At 43.1% G+C, this 23,561-nt stretch overlaps 1 protein-coding gene across 1 annotated transcript in view; it reads right to left on the bottom strand.

Annotated features, from left to right (window-relative positions):
- BRIP1 (BRCA1 interacting DNA helicase 1) overlaps positions 1–1,682 on the bottom strand; it is a 421,240-nt gene extending 419,558 nt beyond the window's left edge. Inside the window, exon 1 of the mRNA XM_088446318.1 lies at positions 1,563–1,682. Coding sequence (XP_088302444.1) covers positions 1,563–1,569 — 7 coding nt within the window. The 5' untranslated portion in view covers positions 1,570–1,682. The remainder of the gene's footprint in view (positions 1–1,562) is intronic.
- Between the last annotated feature and the right edge of the window lie 21,879 nt (positions 1,683–23,561).

The following is a 23,561-nucleotide window of genomic DNA, read 5'->3' as shown; positions in this document are numbered from 1 at the left end:
AGCAACTGTGGTGGCTGACCACACCCCCTCTGGTGGATAATCACATCCTTTAAGCATGGGGCAAATCACTGCATTCCCCAGGTGTGCCCTTTATGCCTCAGTCCGACACTAGTAAGGGGTATTACTGTGTGGCACAATGTGTTATAAAGGGCATTACTGAGTGGCATAATGTGTAAGGGGCATTACTGTGTGGCATAATGTGTTGTAAGGGGCATTACAGTGTGGCATAATGTGTAAGGGGCACTACTGTATCACAAAACCACACACATTTTTCGGGAGTGCACGTGCCACAGGGGGTTTGGCGCCAGAAACTTTTTTGACAGGGGGGAGCAAAATTTATAGTAACGTTACTGGGTATACGGCTGGGTGGACCAGACGTAGAACCTTGGTCGATGACTCGCATGTCATGTATGTAGGACACTGGTCGGGGAACAGGGGTAAATTACCCCAAATGGGGTAAAAATTAAATTCCTGGGGGTAATGGACGGACAGCCGAGCATGCATATTAATCATTGCATGCCCGGCTGTCCGTCCATTACCCCCAGGAATGGAGGTCACTGGCGCCGGGTGCGGTGTCAGTGACTTCCAGCCCGGCGCCGCAGGGAGGCTCTAAGCCCGCTGAGCTGTTATTACCAGCGGGCGCCCGGCTCCTTCCATGCAGCGCCGCGTTAGCCGGAGGCTGGAGTTCTCTTCTGAACTCCAGCTTCCGGCTCTCTCCATGCGCACTATGGGAGAGACGTCATGATGTCTCTCCCATAGTGCCGAGGAGCAGCCGGGCAGACAGGACGGCAGCGGATGCAGGAGCGGGGATTAATGTAAGTATTTTTTTGTACAAGCGGCAGTATATTGGGGAACTACTACATGGGCACTTCTACAGGTGCACAATATGGGGGCACTGCTACAGGGGCATTATATGGGGGCACTCCTACAGGGGCATTATATGGGGGCACTATATGGGGGCAATGCTACATGGGCATTATATGGGGGCACTGCTACAGGGGCATTATATGGGGGCACTGCTACAGGGGCATTATATGGGGGCACTGCTACAGGGGCATTATATGGGGGCACTACTATAGGATTTCCTTCCTTTCAAATCAAAGGGGTAACATCGGCGTATCTAAATATATTTTGGGGTAAAAGGTAAAAAAGTTCCCTGACCCATGATGTAGGAGGTAACACTCCCTCATCATATGTTTTGCAGGAGGGTCTGCAATTGCTTTTATTAGGGTCCCATGTGTGATGACACTCAAAAGAGAAATACCTCCTCCTAATACCCAAACACAAGCTGCATACAGCAGCAGGTCAGCTAGCTACAAACGTTTATACCCCACATACAGCACAGTGGGACTGAGCAATATATGTTATCTACATAAGCATAAGGCACCAGCATGCAGCGTCCACACAGGAGCTGTACAGTACGTCCCGAAGTCAGTGTGTGGCCCCAGCAGCAGCAGGTGCGTCACCTCAGCACAATGTGACGCTAATAAGCAGCCAGATCCCATTGGCTTACTAGGGGGGTAATGACGAGACATGTCACTGACAGGAGGTGCGGCTCATACCTTCCATCGCGGCAGCCGCCGTCACTCACTCACTGCTGGGGACTCCCGGAACCGAGACAGCAGTATACAAGTATTCGCGCCGGGACACTACGCCAAGCCCCCCTGCACTCTTCCCAACCAATTGACTGGTTCTTTACAATTCACCAATAGCTGCGCAGCTTGTCATGGCAGCAACCAGGCAGCGTTAGAGGCGACCTGTGATTGGCAGGGGAAGACTGTGACGCCAGTAACTAACTAACCCCTTCGTGGACTCGTGGCCTGGACGTGGCTTCCTGTCGCCACGGTGATGGAGAATATTATATATCTATAATACACACATCATGTATCAGACTGTATGCAGTGGGCGCTGATTATAGTTGGGTACAATGACTCACACTATTTCTCTGTATTCCTTGTAGTGCTAGTTACGCAGTTGGCGCAGCCGTAAATGTCATCCCCCAGCTCCCCCGCGTGTGGGCAGTGGCACCCCAGCTGCATACGGGATTACGGGGGCGAGGTTAGTTAGGGACAGGCTTTGGAGACAGCAGACACTGTTATGGCTGTTTTTGTTTGTCACGTACTGTATATCTCTCCATTGTATATTTGTATTACACTACTACGGTACCAGGGGAGACCCTGAGCAGCCACTCCCACTTGCCTTCTTCTTGGACTTCCCCTGGGGTATCGGGGCCCAAGGGGCATTTGTAAATAATGTAGTGCAGACAGTCCAACATGACCCGTTCCATTAGGTACAAAAAGCTCTACTCCTGGACTTCCCTCTTAATTTATGATTGCAGCCACCTGTGCTGACCCACCTGTCTCATCACTTACCTAGTTCAATACAGGTGATTGCAATCATACATTAGGTGGAAAGTCCAGGAGCAGAGCGTTTTGTACCTAATGGAACGGGTCATGTTGGAGGGTTGTGTAGTGGTGTGTGGCATTAAAGCCAGGTTTATTTATCAATGCTACAATTCTAATTTACCATTGTACGGATTCAGTATGACATCCCGGCAGCAGTGAAATTCCCGATCATCGTGTAAGTATTTTCTACCTAACCCTCCCTTAGGGGTACCTAACATCTCTAAGTGCCTAAACCCAACCCCCCCTCCCCCGCCACCTAAACCTAAGTCCCCCTGGGGGGGTGCCTAACCCTCACTTCCCTAGCCTAACCCTAAACTCCTGGGGGGTGCCTAAGTCCCCCCCGGGAACCCTAAACCTAACCCGTCGTCCCAACCCGCGGGTATCCGCGCCCGGCTTACCTTCGATCGGTAAGCCGGTGTCGGCTCCCAGGGTAGGTAAATTGACAGTCGTTGGGATTTCGACACCTGTCATTTAACCCCTTGCCGAGATGAGAACTCCTGCTGGATGCCAAAGGACTTCCACATCAGCTACCATGGCCATTTATTGGTAAAGTTTGTGTACTACTAACTATATCCTAATTAGGACACAGAGGAGTGAGTCCTATAAACACCTATTTAAATATTACAGGAGCTGACTTTGGTGGGGTCATATTGAATGTATTTTGCATTGTATTCTGCACTTTGTGTCTGTGTGTTTTTCATGTATCAACTACACAAGTTATTCTGCATAGATATGCAGATTTTAGTTAATTGAAAAAAGTATCCTGATTAATTTTTAACAAAACCATCCATCATTTTAAATTCTATTTTATTTAATTATTTAATTCAGCGCTGGTTTTTTATTTTTTATATTTATACTGATTATTGTTGGGACTGACACCCCATCTTCTGGCTGCTCTTGTGGCAGCGCGTTAGAACATATACTTAGGGCCATATTCAACTTGATGGCGAAAAGTCAGAGGTCCGACTTTTCGCCATCATCGCAGGCTTTTCAGGGATAAATTATTTATCCCCGTATTCAATTAGGATCCGGCGAAAACGAGACCCGGTGGCAAGGTAAGTATCGAAAAATCCAGGGAATTTTCGGGAATGTTCCTGGCACCCCCCTAAAGAGATGCAGAGAAGGTGTGCGGATGGTTTCTGCATGTGTGGTTCCCACTGTGAAGCATGGAGGAGGAGGTGTGATGGTGTGGGGGTGCTTTGCTGGTGACACTGTTGGTGATTTATTCTAAATTCCAGGCACACTTAACCAGCATGGCTACCACAGCATTCTGCAGCGCCATGCCATCCCATCTGGTTTGCGCTTACTAGGACCATCATTTGATAATTTGTTTTTCAACAAGACAATGACCCCAAACACACCTCCAGGCTATGTAAGGGCTACTTGACCAAGAAGGAAAGTGATGGAGTGCTGCGTCAGATGACCTGGCATCCACAATCACCCGACCTAAACCCAATTGAGCTGGTTTGGGATGAGTTTTACCGCAGAGTGAAGGAAAAGCAGCCAACAAGTGCTCAGCACCTCTGGGAACTCCTTCAAGACTGTTGGAAAACCATTCCAGGAGACTACCTCATGAAGCTGATTGAGAGAATGCCAAGAGTGTGCAAAGCTGTCATCAAAGCAAAAGGGGGCTACTTTGAGGAATGTAAAATATAAAACATATTTTGATTTGTTTAACACTTTTTTGTTTACAACATAATTCCATATGTGTTCTTTCATAGTTTTGATGTCTTCAGTGTTAATCTATATTGAAAATAATTAAAATAAACAAAAACCATTGAATGAGAAGGTGTGTCCAAACTTTTCACTGGTACTGTATATATGAAGGTTAATGTATTTTTGTTATAAACTGTGTCATAAAGACTGATGTCATTTCCTTGATGCTTAGGATTGGCTGTTCATGTTTTAAATACCAGGTTGATTCACACTCTGGACATGTCTTGATAAAGGCCTATTATTGGCCGAAACGCGTTGACAGCACCATGTGTGTGAACAGCCTTTTTGTCCTGGTACATCAGGTTTGCATCCATTTAAAAAAAATTGTATTTTTGGAATTTTTTTTATTTTTCATATTCTTATGGACTTGTAAAACTTTTTGTGTGTGTCTCTTATGTTTGATTGACCATTTTTGTAGGTCATTATACTTTTTAATATATGATTACCTGTTGCTGCCTTGTGCTATGGGCGACATTTATACTTCGATTTTTGCAAAAACTTTTTTTTGAGGATAAATATCTCACGGAGAGAGGGTCTGTGCAATGAGAATAAATTATTAAGGAAATGGATAAAGAAACCTTTATCCATTTGAAGTCATCTATACTTACCGTGAGTGGGGTACGCTTCTCATTTATGGAGGTTGCATAAAGATACCTTGATGTGTTTAAACCATCTTCTCTTTTCTCTTTCTGGTATGGGCTATATAGCTCTTTAGCACGGAGGTGAAATTAAAGAAACCTTTTGATGCATGAAATTACACTATGGAGTGTGAGTTGGGGTACGCCTGCACCCATTTGAATGAATCATTCTCACCACAAAGAACTGTTTATACACAACTTATTTATAAAAAACTATTACACATATGTATTTGTTTTTTTTGTGTTTTTATGATATCACGTATGTAATGGAGGACAAAGAAGGAAGAACTCTCCAAACTTCCATCACAGACACTATTTTTCTTCTAAGGAACATAATATTTCTTATTTTTTATTGTTCTTGCACAAAGCGCCGTTTCTTTTGAGTCACATATATTTTTAATTTACTTGTACTGAAATTTGGTGATATTTCATATGTTTGAATCACTGTATAGGCGGCTTTCTCTTTGCGCCATTCACTAAGGTTTTTTCCCATTTTTTAGCCTAAGACCTAGTGTATATATTCCTCTTTACTCAAAAAATCATCAAATCAAACCATTTTGTGAAGAGAAAGGGTGGAGGGGGGGGGGGAGAAAAATAATATTAGATATAAAAAAACATGGTTATTGATCAGCACTTTTTATAAATATTGGTTGTCAATAAGCATATCCACATGGACTTTATTAGGGCTGTAGAAGCAAGTTCCCAAACTGGTGAAAATATCAGAACAAATGTAAAAACAGACTCGCCGTATCAGAAATAGTTATCCCTTTAAAAAAGTCTAGTTTGATTAACCTATATTGCAATAGTTACATTTCTTCCAGTAAAAACAACACCAATAATTTAAAAGGCTCCTATGTTGCAACAGTGTAAGTGATGCAAAATTATATTTGTGTTGCTAGAGGGTTAGGTGCCACACCGAATATAAGGTAGTGCATAAGTTGTATATCCAGTGGAATGGTATGTTGCTTATTGAGCAAAATGTAGCATTTCACATTTACACTGTTGCATAATTACACATGTGTCTTTTTGTATCACATGAATGTCTCCTTTCAAAATATAAGTGATATAATCACTACAGTGTCTGCATATAATACATTGCAGGTAATTCATAACATTTCGGTCTGAAATTAAATGTACAATTATCTATTAGAATTGAATCAACATGTTATTGTACACAATCACCTTTTGTATAACACATATAAATTGGCATTTTATTGGAAAAAAGAGACAATGCACTAGTATTGGCAATAGATAGAACAATGTAATAAACACTGCAGATGGTACAATATACAAAGGTCTGAGGTTATTTATCAAATCCTCTTATTAGGATTAATCCAGTATATTTTAATACATTTTACCCTTTTGCATTATACATATCATAAAATGGTATTACACTGTGTAACACGGGGTAAAGAAATGAGTAATCCAGACAGGCAGGTATTTTTGGTAAAGCAGTGGCTTTTCAATAGCAGCAAACACTGCACCTTAGCATATGTGAGTTTAGGCCTGAACACATACAGGCACATAACATAAAATAATTAAACAAACATAAAAGTCTCAGCACTTATTGTGCTAATCAGTCAGCAGTGGCTTGCAGCTACAATTTGAGCAAGCTCTCCCAGCATAGCCCTTGGACCCTGGCACTACAACACTGTCCCTACTTCCTGGCTGCTACTCAGCATCAGGGCCACAAGCATCAGGTGTGAGAGAGTTTTAAACCCTTCCTGTGCTCCATTGATTATTCCAGCTGGGTCTGTGTAAATGTGAAAACCTGGAATTACACACATCCACTGCTAATGCAGAGTGCACAGGTTTCACTCCAGCCTCCCTTGGAGGGAGCTGATTCCACCAGGATGTGGGTAATTCAGGTGAGGGACAACCCGTCTCACCACAACTGCAAAGAAACAGGACAATGCAATACCCTTATGGAATTAGCTTTAGGTAAAATGTATAAATAGTGAAAGAAAGAGAGTTGTACTGCCGTAGTAAGATCCCCTGAACTATATGTGTGCTCTAAGGGGTAAATTTACTAAAGTGAGAGTTTTTAGAAGTGAGTTTTAGTAGAGATGTTGCCCATAGCAACCAATTAGATCAGGGGTTCCCAACCACGGTCCTCAAGGCACACTAACAGTCCAGGTTTTAAGGATAGCCATACTTGAGCACAGGTGACTTAATTAGTACCTCAGTTATTTTGATGTAACAGTCTGTGCTTAGCATGGATATCACTAAAACCAGGACTGTTAGTGTGCCTTGAGGACTGAGGCTGGGAATCACTGAATTAGATTCTAGCTATTCTAGAAGGTGCTAGTTACATGTTAAGTAGAATCTGATTGGTTGCTATTGGCAACATCTCTTCTAAATCTCACTTTTAAAAACTCTCACTTTAGTAAATTTACCCCTTGGGCAGTGAACAAGTAGTAGAAGGGGGATCAGACAATCGGCGTGCACAAATTAGCAAAAAGAAAAAATATCACCTCTGCTGTCCGTATAGAGAAGTTAACCTGCGTGCTCCCTGATGCTGTTTAACCATTGCAGGTAGCCAGCGCCGGACCAGATGAGAGAGCGATTAATCAGGAGAAGAAGTAAAGGATTTTCTACTCTAAAACTAATTAAAACATGTTTAAGAAATCCCATGAAGCAGAGCACACTAAATAAACTAATGCTGATTTCACTAAAAGTACCAGACCCTATAGACTCTGATTATGAAAAAGTTGCTGACAACTGGGCCTCTTAAGAGAGAAGAATTAATATATACAATGTTAAACTCATATAAGGTCAGTATTTTAACCTTTCATTATTGTGAAGGCATTGACATGGCTACTTCATGATGCTAGCCAGCTGGCAACATTTTCTGGGGAGAGCACTGCCACTGTGATGCCCCTAGTTACAGTAGATGATTCACTGCCACTGCCTACTCTTTCAGCATTACCTGGAAACGTATCCTTCTAGGAGGTGGTTGCTATTGACTGTGGCTGTTTCATTCTGTATTCTTAGTTTGAATCATGACTGATGGGTAACTTGTAAATCCTTGACTCAAGATGCTACGTGTCAGTAATTATCCCACCTGCTTCCACAGACAGAAATCATTGTCGAAGCCGGATGATTGGCTGAGACCAAATCTTTTAATTAATATCTGGCGATGCCATTTTGCGTCGTCAGCACGATACCATTGTATACGACGCTATACTTGGTTATTAGCGTCGTTAGACTGTTTTGCTACTGCATATTGTTGAAATTCCAAACAAAACCTATACGCACATTAGATAACATAATAAAATTACAAAACGCACATTTGCGCTGTATATCAAAGCCTACAGATAAGCACAAAACAGACGCACAACACATACAAGCGAAAGTACACAACATTCTCACACTCACACATGCACGCACTTATAAAAAGGTTCCCTCACATTAAGCTTCATATTAGAGGTTTTATTAGCAAATGCTTATGTTGTAAAATTTAATGTATGTGATATTTAAGGTGCAGAAACTAGTAGACATGTCATGTTTGGTACCATTCTAAATCCCTGTTTATTCGCAGATCTCCGGTTCTATCGGCAAGGAGATCGCATCATGCGTCTGCAATATATGAATTATAGGGAATTAGTGATTAGATTGTATACCACTGTAGTGTCTTTGGCTAGTTTAAACCAGTTCTTCGGTGGGAAAACCACACAAAGCAACTCCTGAGGAATTGGGACATGCCCCTAGTGACACTGTATGAACTGACCTATGACCTGCATCATACCAGAATGTCCAGGAACAAGAACCAATGGAAAACTGTCAACTAGTTTCTTTGGTAGAGCTGAACTCTGTAAGGTATATAACCTGAGTACTGATTATAGTATACAGCCATTCTTTTTGGATGACCACAGGCTTCTGGATAGACGACTTTATACTGGGACCAGTGCACACGCATATGTATCGGCTTGTACCTTGTATTTACTTGCTTTTTGCGCTAATTGTTTAGATCAAAGCGCGTTATACTTTTTCCTTGAATAATATAACTTTTGAGCTTTGGAACCACACGATTGGACTGGAAAGCAATTATTTCTTATGCGACTAGTAGCGCTAAATAGCGACATTAAGGTATAGCGATTAAAGGATTCTTTACGGAGATGTTTCCAACCAACGTCATGGTTTAACTTGGAAGTACTTGATAATGGCCCTCCCTTTTGATTTTGATCCTGATTATGATTTTGACTCGCACTATAATTGTAAGCTGGCCCATTAATGGTAATGATAATGGTAATTGTAACTGTAACTAAATATGTAACAGTGTATGTAACTGTTTCTTGTGTGCACAACTGCAATTTATATCTGGATTTATATACTGCAAATATTATAATTATTTTGTTGGATGATTCTCGGCAATGTGTTTATTATGCTGAGGATTATTTAAGATATACTTGTATTACAATATGTCGCTTTCCTAACAATAAAATATTTTTTATTTTTTAAAAAGGTATAGCGATTAAGGGGTATCCATATCATCAAAACATGACCTGTTGGGAAAACTGGAGGGTTGAGGTTGAGAACCACTGGGTTAAGAGGATTAGCTTTTATCTGTAGGTCACAGGAATTGAGCAGTTATAGGCATCTTGCAGGAATAGAGTACAATCTTTTGAAAGAATAGTCTTTATTGCCCAATATTAGCTCTTAAAATAGATGTTACATACCCTTAAAGGTAGTGATAATACAGAGATAAAGGCATACTTAACATGGAGTTTTGCTTTTGATACAGTTTTTGTACACAGTTGTTGGCAAGGGGTAAAGCTGGGTACACAGACGATTTCCCGGGCGATATCCCTGATTCCGACATATCGGACCGACATATCATCAAAACGTCTAGTGTGTACCCATTGTGTTGACTGTTGTGCGTTCCTCTATGGTCGTCAGCTGCATCGTCAGGTCGTCTCTACATGCAGCTCAACCTGACAATGCGGCTGGTGACCCCATGCAGCGGGATGTGGCAGGGGCTGACATGTCGGGCACCGGATCGGGTATTGTATAGAGGCCGCCCGATATGTTGGCCCGTCGGCGGAGGGGTCGTCCGTCGCATCACTGGGTGGGTACACATATCATCTAATGTGTACCTAGCTTAACACAGCTCCCTATTCCTTTAAACAGTCCAGTTTAAGCTCATTTGCAAGATAGGTGAATCAAAGTGAATAAAATCTATACACCTGCAAGATGACGTATACATACAAAAACGCATATTGACTATCAATTAGATCAAATATACACTGAATATAAAAAGTCTACATGCAAATGTCAGACCTGTTTCCACCTTCCATGTGACCAAATTAAGGTGAAAGACAAATAGACAATTTTTAGTATAAATAAATGAAATACTAAACATACAATACATTGGTTGCACACCCATATATAATGGGGATGTAGTTGGGTTCATAGTTAACCAAACACTTTCATAATCATGTTTAAATGTATTTTATGTTGTACATACATTATACAATTAGATAATTGTACAGTGTTATGCGGGTGACCAATCTGAAAATAACAATCGGTTGGGCAAGCCAGATCACCCAGCATGCTCGTTTGATGCAATATTTTCTAAGTGAAAGTCAGCCACAACGGGCAGTGTATGCCCAGCCACGGCCAACCCGATGGATATTTTCCTGTTCCTTCACAGGAGAGGAACAGGGAAATGTCTCCTCCCTTGGGAGGAGCGCAGATATTGTGGCCCATACACTGAGTTATCTCACAGTGTATATGGTCACTATATCAGGCTGTCAAATAAAATGCCTGTCAGTCTGACAGACATTTTATCTGTAAAAATATGCCCAACATATCATACACCAGCAATTAAAGTGACAGGCATTTTATCTGTACATAAATGCCCAGCATACCATACACCAGCAATGAAAGTGACAGGCATTTTATCTGTACATAAATGCCCAGCATACCATACACCAGCAATGAAAGTGACAGGCATTTTATCTGTACATAAATGCCCAGCATACCATACACCAGCAATGAAAGTGACAGGCATTTTATCTGTACATATACGCCCAGCATACCATACACCAGCAATGAAAGTGACAGGCATTTTATCTGTACATATACGCCCAGCATACCATACACCAGTAATGAAAGTGACAGGCATTTTATCTGTACATATACGCCCAGCATACCATACACCAGCAATGACAGTGACAGGCATTTTATCTGTACATATACGCCCAGCATACCATACACCAGTAATGAAAGTGACAGGCATTTTATCTGTACATATACGCCCAGCATACCATACACCAGCAATGAAAGTGACAGGCATTTTATCTGTACATATACGCCCAGCATACCATACACCAGTAATGAAAGTGACAGGCATTTTATCTGTACATATACGCCCAGCATACCATACACCAGCAATGACAGTGACAGGCATTTTATCTGTACATATATGCCCAGCATATCATACACCAGCAATGAAAGTGGGTGGGATGACGTCATCACATCATGTCCTATCCCTCTTCGTCATGTCCAAGCCGGTGCGATACATGGGTTACTATGGTGACAAACCCACCACCAACAAGAATACAAACAAGTCAACACGATAATTATAACATCAAAAATAGATCCAAATATAGATATTAATAATAGTACAATACCGTGTCAGATCTATCTTAGATCATATATTAGAATGACAGAAAAAACTGTCAAGTGAAACACAAACGAAACAGGCAGTATGAAAAAATGCTTCAATAACATTTCGTGAACTGGGATCACTCGAAAAACATTTATGCCATTCGCTGCCCTTGTAGCTTGATTTATATTGGCACAATGGTGTGCTAATTTCGTTAACGTATGGCACAACACTGTTCGGCCATCAGGTTGGCACTCAATGGGAGAGAGAGTGACCAGCCTGTGGTCCGCCACTTTTGTGAAAAAAAGCATACATTGGCTACCCTAAGCTACAAAATTGTGGATCATGTTCCACCTTTGTCGAGAGAAGGGAATAGAGGAAAACTATTGTTACAAGGGGAGGCGGCAATGTGGATTGACCGGATGAACTGTGTAGCTCTGCTTGGTTTAAATGAAAATTTGTCTCTATCCTGCTTTTTGTGAATATTAGCTTTAACGAGCGACCAGGATGATGGTCAAGACTATCGCGACCATCGGGGCTTGCGACGAGACCCTTGTGGTAGGGTCTAGTCTGCCGCAAGCACCAGAGAGCTTTCGGCTCTAATAGAGCCGGAAGGTCTACCACTGACATCACTGGCAAACGTTCGCTTGGGAACGCCTCCATTTGTGAAACCACCCCCCTGCCACGCCTGCAAAACTTTTTTAGTGAGCCCTGGAGCGAGAGAATTTCTTTCTCGCTCCAGGGCTTGCGCACGCGCAGTGCGGCCATTGCGCGTGCGCACAGCCAAACATCGACACGCTTGCAAGCGCTCAGGCGCTTGCGAGCTGGTCTGAATGAGACCCCCAGTTCACTAAATGTTATTGTAGCATTTTTTCATACTACCCGTTTTGTGTGTGTTTCACTTGGCAGTTTTTCCATGTCATTCTAATATATGATCTAAGATAGATCTCACACGGTGTTGATTAATATCTATATTTGGATCTATTTTTGATGTTATAATTATCGTGTTCTCTTGTTTGTATTCTTGTTGGTGGTGGGTTTGTCACCATAGTAACCCATGTATCGCACCGGCTTGGACATGACGGAGAGGGATAGGACGTGATGTGATGACGTCATCCCACCCGCGCCGTGTCTCCGATGCCGAATGTTCATCACGTAGCACCGGGGTGAGTTTGTCTTGCTGCTATATATTTCTTTGTTTGTATTGTAATCTCGATTAAATGAGATTTAAATGTTAGCTCTTAAAACTGACTTAGTATCTTCCAATTTTTTTGAGTCCTGTGAGTTCTACTTACTGGTGGTGACTATCAGTGTGAAAATGTAAAAAAATATCAAGTGCTCTAAACATTATTTGCTTTAATATAGTAAGGGTATCTAAGCACCCCATGAGAATATTATACACATAAAATTAGACTGATACTTCTACACTGCTTTAGCAGTCTACAACTGCAGTGTGATAACCTACTGGATCACAAACAATTTTGTTAAAGTGTGTACCAGATGTTTAACTGGTTTATACAACACAGATTGTTGAACAGTATGAGTGACCTACACATGGTTTACTGGTCATTGTAGAATAATACTGCAGGCAGACATACACTATTTGTACCTATACAGAGAGAGGGCATTAATAAGTCAATTGATTTGACCTTTTGTGGATAACAAATGATTCACTGCTGAGAACAGCAGAGATTGATCCCAGTTGCACAAAGATCAACATCTTTGTAACAGAAAAAGTAGTTACTATGTGTAGTTATATGACATTTTCATTCTAGTAACCAGCAGGATTCAGAATATATAAGAACCACTAGCGGAAATTAGTGAATTTTCAGGTATAGAGGGTTTGGAGAGGTAACCACTAATTAATTGAGGTTGATAATTGATCTGGATAATAATACACCTCCAATACCAAAAGCTGCATTCTAGCTCAAGGCCCACATTACAAGGACTGGGGTGAATACCCTATATTTGAGGTGTCCATTTTTTAACTCACAATATAACATATTACAAGTACATATCACTACACATTTTGTTTTTATAATTCGCTTTTAATTTATGTAATAAAGGTTACATTTTAGGAGATACTGCTTTCTGAGTGCCCCACTTTAGAATATTACCTCTTTTTATTAAGTTCTGCCATTATAACTTGAATATCATTTTTGGTAGCGTAGACAGTGTCTATAGATTCAGCAGTACCAAGTGGGTTCCCGGGTGATACTGGGGGAGACATCTAGGGTTGATGGGAATCAGAGCGAGATAGGTGGGGGATTATACCCTGCTGAGTACTCTTTTTCCCTCCTGTAGTGTTCCGATGCATATTGTGTAGAAAATGCATTAACCAATCAGGTATTGCGGGTTAAGATATATTTTATAGATAAAACAGAGCAATGAACATATAATAAAAGGCTGTATCAACAATATAGGAGCCTCTGCTTGTAGTAATATGAATTATCCACAAGATGGCACTAGCTCACTGAACTAAAAGATTATATTCTATAGAAATTATTTAATTGCTAGGCAATAATGATATGATAAAAAAATATAAACACAGAGTCCAGGAACAAAAACAGCTTTTAAATGTTCATATGGTACAAATGTTATGGCTGCCCTCTTTTATCCCAGTATGCAGATGTCCACTGTATAGACCCAAACTGAAAAAGGCTGTGTTCTGTCAGGGTATGCAGTCGGGAAGCCGGCTTCGCGACTCCCGACAGCCGGCTTCGCGACTGCTAAATCCCGGCGAGGGTTAAATGACAGGCGTCTAAATCTAGACGCCTGTCATTTTACCGACGCCGGGAGACCGGCGCCTGGCATCCCGATCGAAGGGACGCCGGGCGCCGAGTGCGGATAGCCGCGAGGGGGAGGGTAAGGTTTAGGGTTCCCGGGGGGGACTTAGGGTTATTCACCACCCCCGGGAGGTTAGGTTTGGGCTAGGGGAAGGGGGTTAGGCACCCCCGGGGGGGACTTAGGTTTAGGCGGCAGGGAAGGGGGGTTAGGTTTAGGCACTTAGATGGGGGATTAGGGTTAGGCACTGGGGGAAGGTTAGGGTTAGGCACCCCTAAGGGGGGTTTAGGGTTAGGGGAGAGAATTAGGTTAGTCAATACTACCTTAGGGACGATCGGGATTTTCACCCATGTCGGGCAGCCGCTGTCGAGATTCCAACCGCCAGACGCAATACCGGTTCCACTGTCAGAGCTGTTATTATGTATAGAACAGCGGGGCTCCAACAGTCCCACTCAGGCTGGTATAAAATATGGGAAACAAACTTGCAGATGGTCTCCAGTCAGGGCACCCTGTGACACCATCTAGACCCAAAATGGAGGTCTGCAAGGCAGGTACAGTGATATGAGGCAGCCTTGGAAGCAGGGAGGGAAGGACACTTCTGGGTTCTCTGTCCTCCGTAGGAAGCCGTGGCAGCCCGCAGAGAGAGCCGTGGATCACTTAAGAGGACCTCCCCACAAACGTGGAGCCAGCGCCGGTGCTGCCCGGAGGATCTCCACGGGGGTCATGGGAATGCCAATGGCTGGTTGAGAAGGTGGAGCGGTCGCATCCAATCTGCCGCTCCAGAGGTCCAACCCAGAGGTAGGCCGGGGCCTTCACTGTGGTAGAAGGGCTTTGTAGGGTCCCAGAAATGGGTCACCTAGTAGGCGGGTGACCGCAGGAGAAAAGTTTCCACAATCCAGCGGGAATTAGCCCAGGGGGCAACATATTCTGCGAGGAAGCCCGAAGCTTTGGGAACCTACATGCACTCGAAATGGCATACAAGCCACGCCCCCAAGGGTCCAGGATAGGAGGGACCCAACGTGCTTCGTCTTATCAAAAAATACTTCAAGGGGATACTGAGGTAAGGACATTAGGACATATTAATACCTATACCAATTAAAGATGGAGGACACATGTGGACCAAACATAGAATCATCACTTCCAGTCATCCATAACACAGGAAGTGGTAATGAGTCAACTTAAGCAGCATTATCTAAAAGCATCTACTTAAAAAATGTCCCAAATATGCAAAATGTAGAACACAGATAAAAAACACATCCATTACATTGATGGAACGCACTTGGGACCTGATTCAGACCCGCATGCTAGATGCGTATGTAAATTTTGGCAAGGCAAGCGATCGCATGGCAAGGCATTAGCGTGCGATCGCATTGTGTGTGCAGAAACCCACCAGCCTATTCTTAAGATGCCCACTTGTGCACGTCATCTCCAGGAAGTGTATGCAACCATCGGTATATCGAGTACCTCCGGAAGCGAACGCTGCGCTTGTGGCTGACCATACCCTACCGCAAACACTGCGAGTGCTTCAGTGTGAAATACAACCAAGTGACGTGTACTATGATGCTGTCTCTTAATTATGCACGCCTCTGAAATGGCGTTAAGATGCTCAGACACGCCTGCGTTCGCACCTCCACTTCCCCATTTCTAGTGACCAGCCCCTATCACCACCCACAAATGGCTTCTCTTGTCACTCAGTCAGCCGGGCAGTCTGCACAGCGAGCATACATTTCCCGATCGCTTGCACTGGTTTGCGCATTGCAATGCATACACATGCGCAGAATGCAAACAATCAGCTGGCTGCATGCGAACGCATCCTAGCGAGCGGGTCTGAATCAGGTCCTTGGACCGCTAGTGCGTAATTTCCTGTTGTAAAATAAGTAGGAACCAAAAGCAAAAGTCCACTCTATCAGTGAAGCGCAACCGAGACATGCAGCATCACTTCCTCTAACTGGTGGAACGTATGTGGCATGTAGATGTCACTTCCACCCCATCGATTTTGCTGTGCAGGATGTCACTTCCGCCCACGTTGTTTCCTCTTCATCCAAGGGGCAGTTTAGTGTAGCCAACTTTTCTTCATAGAGTGCATGGCAGCCATTTTGGAGGTGATAAAGGTGCTCTGTGCATTCCTAGCTCTCCCAGGGATACATAGCGGCCATTCTGAGGGAATCATGGATCAGGGACTAGATCATTCCTTGTATTGCATATATCATAAAAAATGTAAAAAGAATTGCTGAATATACTGTACATTCTTATCTTAGTTATTAAAAAGGTACGTACATGATAAGTATACTGTAAAATAAGAGTAAAATTGTATAACAACTTTAGCCCTTAAAACTAATTACTAATAAAAGGGGAGACAGTAAACTTATTAAATAGATGGGATAGCAAATTCATAAAAAGGGTGCGATTTGAAAAGGTTAATTAAAACCAGAAGGAGAGAGGGTCCCTAATTAAAAAATCCAAAACATCTCTCTTTTAGATAATTTATTAAGAATATCACCACCTCTCTCACTCAGTTTCACCAATTATATGGCTTTAAAGCAGGGGTGGGAAACTTTTCTGACGAGGGCCATTTTGATATATATAACATTATATACGGGCCCGGTGTAGGCCACACCCCCTCCATGTGATGTCACACGGGGGCTGGGCCACAATCGCCGGTGATTATAGCAATGCCCGTAGTATCCTAAGGATGCTCCAGGCGGCACTGCTGCATAGATTATGGCTGTAGAGTGCCATCCTAGGCACCCTGCTAGCTAGATGAGGCTAGCAGAAAACTCAGAGGGCCAGACCAAATGATTCCGGAGGCCTTATATGGCATCCGCGCCTGAGGCTCCCCATCCCTGCTTTAAAGGATAAGCATTCTGGATCGGAATTATGCAATTCTGCAAAATGTCTGTATATAGCATGAGTTGTTATTTTGTTTCTAATATTGCGAACATGCTCTTGTATGCATAATTTCAACACTCATTTCGTTCTTCCTATATACTTAAAACCACAGATACTTTCTAGTATATATATGACCATAATCGCATTGCAGTTGATGAAGTCTTTTATCTTATTCTTTGGAATTATCATGGTTAGAAAAAGACTTCCTTTTCAGATGTAAATATTTGCATATATTACAGGCACTACATTTATAGCACCCCTGACATTTCCTTAGAGTATTTTGGGGTCTTGAATCTTCCAACTTCAGTAAACTGGGTGCTAGGATTTCCTTGAGGTTCTTTGTTTTCCTGTATACTATCTTTGATCTGGGGGGAAGGATTTCTTTCAAGATGGGATCCATCAACAAGACATTCCAATGGTGATCCATTGTCCTTTTAATTATGTTTTCTTGGCAGTTAAAGGTTGTAAAAAAGGGAATGATGTTACTCTCTTTCGCTTTCCTTTTGGGCTGAAGTAAATCAGATCTATCCATACCATTTATTTTAGAGTGATATTCTTAATAACTTATGTAAAAGAGAGATGTTTGGGATTTTGAATTAGGGACCCTCCTGGTTTTAATGAAGCTTTTGAAATTGCACCCTTTTTATGAATTTGCTATCCCATCTTTTTTAATAAGTTTATTGTCTCCTCTTTTATTAGTAATTCGTTTTAAGGGCTAAAGTTTTAATGCAATTTTACTCTTATTTTAGAGTATTTTTATCATGTAGGTACAGGTTGAGTCTCCCATATCCAAATATTCCGAAATACGGAATATTCCGAAATACGGAATTTTTTTGGCTTGACTAAAATAATGAAACCTTTGATTTTTGATGGTTCAATGTACACAAACTTGGTCTAAGGCACAAATTATTAAAAATATTGCATAAAATTACCTTCAGGCTGTGTGTATAGGGTGTATATGAAACATAACTGAATTTTATGTATGTACACAAACTTTGTTTGAGCCACAAAATTATTGAAAATATTGTATAAAATGACCTGCAGGCTGTGTGTATAAGGTGTATATAACACATAAATGCATTCTGTGTGTATATTTGGGTCCCATTCCCAAGATATTTCATTATATGCAAATATTCCAAAATACGGAATATTCCGTTATCCAAAATACCCCTGGTCCCAAGCATTTTGGATATCGGAGACTCAACCTGTACCTATTTAATAACTAAGATAAGGGCTTGGCACCTAGAGTGGCTGTGTTTTTACCGAAGCTCCGATCCCTGGGTGTACTAATTACTTTTTCAAAGTGTGCAACGGGCTTGAAACTTGTTGTCTCTGACACTGAGCACACACTGCCACCTCTGACACATTTGCTATACCCCAGGGGGTCAGAGTTTGTCTTTCCATGGGATCCTAGCCTGCAAGTTTTCAGGCGTTCGTGACCGCCCTCTGCCGTCTTTGGCCGCAAATTTCTGGCCGGCCGGCCCTTGAGCTTCACCTACCCTGTCTCTGCAGACCTTATCTGCTGCCTTGAGTTGGGCTCGCCTCTGGGACATGCTTCTGATATTGGCTTCTGTCAATATTTGACCACTCCGGGTGCCCCTCCATACAGTGGGACTCCTGCTCCCTCAACAGTCAATTGTCTGATTAGGCTCACCAGGTGGCCCGTAATGTGGTGACCTCTTTGATACTGCCGGGGACTATCCTCGCTGCCATCCCTTCTGCTGGCACCTCCGTGAGCAGATGCCCCTCGGGACCCGGAAAGACCCGCCTTCCTCTTACTGGCTGGACTGATTCATCCTCAGCTACAGAGCTGCTTGGTAGATTTGCGGCTGCTGACTACTTTGCTGGAGCTTCCTGGGAGATTGTTTTCCACAGCATGGATCGTCCTTCCTCATACCTGGCTGTCTGGTGATCAGGATACCCCATCAGGAGTTCATGGTGTTGCCCTCCATGAGTGTGACTGGCCCTCTGAGCACTGGTCCCCAGGGGCTGATCCTACCTTCTCTCATCCCTGCCAGCTGTGAGCTGTGTCTGCTTGTCTCTCCTATACCTTCTCTTTACCCACTTTCCCTATTGTGTCTTGCCTAGACCCCACTTCTTATCCCCCTTACCTCCTTCGTTCCCCTCTTATTTTCTACTCACCTTTACAGGATTCAGAGAGACTTACCACAGTTCTCCCTTCATTCACCTCGGTTTGTCCTGGGAACTGCTGACCCTCTGGATACAGTGTCTGTAGGCAAGTACCTAATGAACCCTACAACTTGACTTTCGGAGACTGTGGACATAGCTTGCCTGCTTGCGCTCACCAAGTGGGTGATTGCAGGCTGCAATATAACTGCGGGTCATACATCTGTTTGCATCTCTCTGGACACTGACACACTGGTCGTAGTGGCTCTTTTCCTGATCCTTAATCCTCAGCTCCAGGTGCCCTCTTTCAGGTTTAAAATTTATCAATATATATTTTTTCCTTTTTTGTTTTTTTATTTTCTATGTTGCATTTACCACTTATAGCAGAGGTTCAGGTTTTAGAGATATCCATGGTTGAGCACAGGTGAGTTATTTAGTACCTCAGTCAATTTGATTTAACCACCTGTGCTTAATCATGGATACATCTAAAACTTGAACTGTTGAGGAGCCTTGAGGACCGCGTTTGGGAACCTCTGACTTATAGTATTGATTTCATAATATATGGGGACATCTAGTGGTCATTGTTTTATACTGTGTCTGGCTCCCCTTGAGGCACCTATTTCCTAATAGTATTTCTGTTCTTTGATATTTGGTACCTTTTTCATTGTATGGTATTCACCTTTAGCGATACCATAACCCAAGAAGGGTACTTAACTTTCCATACTGTGCCATCCAATTTGTTTTTGGAACAGATACTTATTACTTACATTATATTTTGAGTTCATTGATCTATAGCTGTATTGGTTACACCATTTGCCGTATGTTCATTTTTGTAAATGTTAGCTTTGTTTTGTAAAACGACATACTATTTCTCACCACCCTCACACGGTGGCCACATGTAATAACTGTATCTTAGGTACAATATATATTTTTATAACTTACCTTATTATTACACTGCGGTACAATCCAGTGGTTCTAGTGTCAAAAATATATTTTTTTTCTGTGTGCGCGCGTTAGCCACACTTATCAGCAATGTAGGTGCACAGGGGTGCACCTGTGTCGTTTATCAAGAGGCTGCTGCCTCGTTCGGGTGCTCTCCCTCCCAAGTGCCAAAAAAAATTAATTAATCAATGTGTTTTTTTCTGTGTGTGTGTGCATGTTAGGTACACTTATCACCAGCAATGTAGCTACACAGGGGTGCTGCCTGTGTCATTTATCAAGAGGCTGCTGCCTTGTTCGGGTGCTCTCCCTCCCAAGTGCCAAAAAAAAATGAATGAATCAATCAATCAATGTGTTTTTTTTTCTGTGTGTGCGCGCATTAGGCACATTTATCAGCAACATAGCTGCTCAGGGGTGCTGCCTGTGTCGTTTATCAAGAGGCTGCTGCCTCGTTTGGGTGCTCTCCCTCCCAAGTGCCAATTTTTTTTTAATCAATCAAACAATATTTTTTTTTCTGTGTGTGTGTGTGCACGTTAGGCACACTTATCACCAGCAATGTAGCTGCACAGGGGTGCTGCCTGTGTCATTTGTCAAGAGGCTGCTGCCTCGTTCGGGTGCTCTCCCTCCCAAATGCCAAAACAATTTTTATTAATCAATCAATGTGTTGTGTTTTCTGTGTGTGCGCGCATTAGGCACACTTATCACCAGCAACATAGCTGCACAGGGGTGCTGCCAGTGTCATTTATCAAGAGGCTGCTTCCTCGTTCGGGTGCTCTCCCTCCAAAGTGCCCCCAAAAAATGTATTAATCAATCAATGTGGTTTTTTTCTGTATGTGTTTGCGCGTTAATTATATTGGTGGAGGTCAGCGCTACAGATATGCATATGCAGATACTTTTATATTTATATTTAAAGATTGGTGTTTTATTACCAGTATATGTATAGCACAGTAATACAAATACGATATGGGTAAAGTTTTAAATGCAATGATGCAAGACCCTAGTGCAGAGGTTCCCAAACACAGTGCTCAAGGCTCCCCAACAGCTCAGGTTTTAGATATATCCATGGTTGAGCACAGGTATTAAATCAAATTGACTGAGATACTAATTAAGTCACCTGTGTTCAACCATGGATATCTCTAAAACATGAACTGTTGGGGAACCTTGAGAACCATGATTGGGAACCTCTGCACTAGTGCACCAATCAGGGGATGTGTGCAAAAGTCCTGGTATGGTAGGAATTAATATTTCAATGTCTTGCACATATGATGGTGTAAGTCCAGTTAGCAGCACCAATGGATTGAAATAGGATCCGACTGGTGTGTGTGTGAGTCTTGTTACACGGGATATGTCAGTTATGTGTCTGGTGGGGCGGCGTCCCGTATCCCCCAGGTGCACAAACTTACCCTCAGTGTCCTTTTCTGTTCACCTCCTGAGCGGTATCCTCTTCTCAGTCCTCGTCGTGGTCTCTGGTCTTCTGCTCCGCTATGGATGTCAGCGCATGTGTGCAAACCACATGCTGGTTGGGATGCAGTGTCCTCACTTACTGTACTTTTTAGCCAGTTGTAATGGTGTGCACTATTTTACAGGATATAGCTATTTACGTCTACTGGTTTGATGTATGTTTTCGTGTGGAGTTAGTGATCTTCAGTATATATTGTACTGTCTAGAAAATGTATTTAAAGAACTTCTGGCAGGAAAAAGAGGCAATTTATAGGCCCTTATGCAAACTGCCTTTGCTTTACTTGAGCTGTCCACCTTCCGTGACAGCTCAGAAAGAGTTTCCAGCACAGCCGGGAACCTTGTCAGTGATCGGCCTGAGACTATTTCCCCAAAATGTAGAAAAGATTATGTCCATCAAAATCAACTACGAATTTTGAATTACGAATATGGTTGTAGTCAGCGTGAATAGCAGGTTGCAGTTGTTACTGTTGATGTGTTTCAAAAATTCTTTTAGTGATGTTTCATCTCCTTCCCAGATGAAAATCACATCATTTATACAGTGTCGCCATAGGACCAGATTTGCGCCAAATTTATGCCTCGACCAGATGTTATTGTCTTCCCAGAAACTCATGAAGAGGTTGGCATAACTTTGCGCAAATCTAGTTCCCATGGCGGTCCCGGACTTTTGGCGATAGTACCTGCCCCCAAACCAGAAATAGTTGTGGTGGAGTATATAGTTCATTGCATCAATAATGAATGCTGGGCCTGATTCAGAGCCGGACGCTCTGAACGAGCGCCCGCTCTGAATCAGGGCGTTTTCTTTTTTTTCGGGGCGTCCATGATGATAGTCGCGATGGTCAAGACCATCACGGCCATCGGGCTTGCGATGAGACCCTACGGTAGGATCTCGGTGACCGCAATCCCTGGAGTGATTTTGGCTCTATCAGAGCCAAAATCACTCCCACTGACATCACTAGTGATGTCAGTGGGGCCGGACCCAGATGGTAGGCGTTCTCATGGGAACGCATCCGTCTGTCAGCCACGCCCCCGGCACGCCCACCAAAGGGGGCATGCTGTCACTCAACATCGACAGCACGCCCCCTTTGGTGCGAGACCCGGAGCGACAGCTTGGCTGTCGCTATCTGCGTCTCCCGCATGCGCACGACTGAGCTCCCTCCGTCGTGCGCATGCGCACTAGGGTACCATCGACCCGCTTGCGAGCGCTCAGCGCGCGAGCGGGTCTGAATCAGGCCCACTGTCTGTTCTAATTGTAAGGTGGGGTCCTGTGTCAAGTAGTGTTTAGTGGCTTCCAGACCTTGTTTATGATCTATGACTGTGTACAGCGATGTGACGTCGCTTGTACATAGCCATGGATCATCCTTCCATTCTACCCCTAGTAGAGTTCTTAATAATTCTGTGATGTCTCTTATAAATGATTTTTGTTTTTTGTTCCTTCACATAGGGCTGTAGGTAGGTATCAATGTATCCAGACAAATTTGCAGAAATTGAATCGATCCCATATATTATGGGGCATCCTGGTGCGTTATTGATGTCCTTGTGTACTTTGGGCAGATAATAAAAGACTGGTATTATCAGATGTGCTATGTCGAGGTATTCGTATTCTTTCTTGGTTAGAATTCCTGTGTCTGGACCTGTTTTAGTAGGTTTCTTATGGGTATATTCAATTAGACGTGAGGTTTAGAGAGGCTAAAACCTTGCACCCAATTTCGGAATCCCGCGGGTATGCATGCTCCCGATACCCGCGGGATTCAATTAAAAAAAACAGTGGACTCTGAGTTTTCATCACTGAAAACCACGCGATGCGTAAATTTTTTTAAAACAAGTAATTTACCTGCACGGGGGTCCCCGGTGGTGTCCACGGCTCCCGGTGGCTTCCCCTCTCTCTTCTTACTGGAGAGGGGGTTGCTGGGAGATGTAGTTCTCCCAGCGCCATTACAGGGGGCCACAGTGACACTGGAGGGGGCACACTGACACCGGGACACACACTCATGC

This window comes from Taudactylus pleione, unplaced genomic scaffold (genome assembly GCF_031769625.1).
Source record: "Taudactylus pleione unplaced genomic scaffold, aTauple2 ptg000397bl, whole genome shotgun sequence".
In the NCBI taxonomy this organism is placed as follows: domain Eukaryota; kingdom Metazoa; phylum Chordata; class Amphibia; order Anura; family Myobatrachidae; genus Taudactylus; species Taudactylus pleione.
The sequence above is the reverse complement of the archived record's forward strand: the minus strand, read 5'-3'. Positions and strand labels throughout refer to the sequence as shown.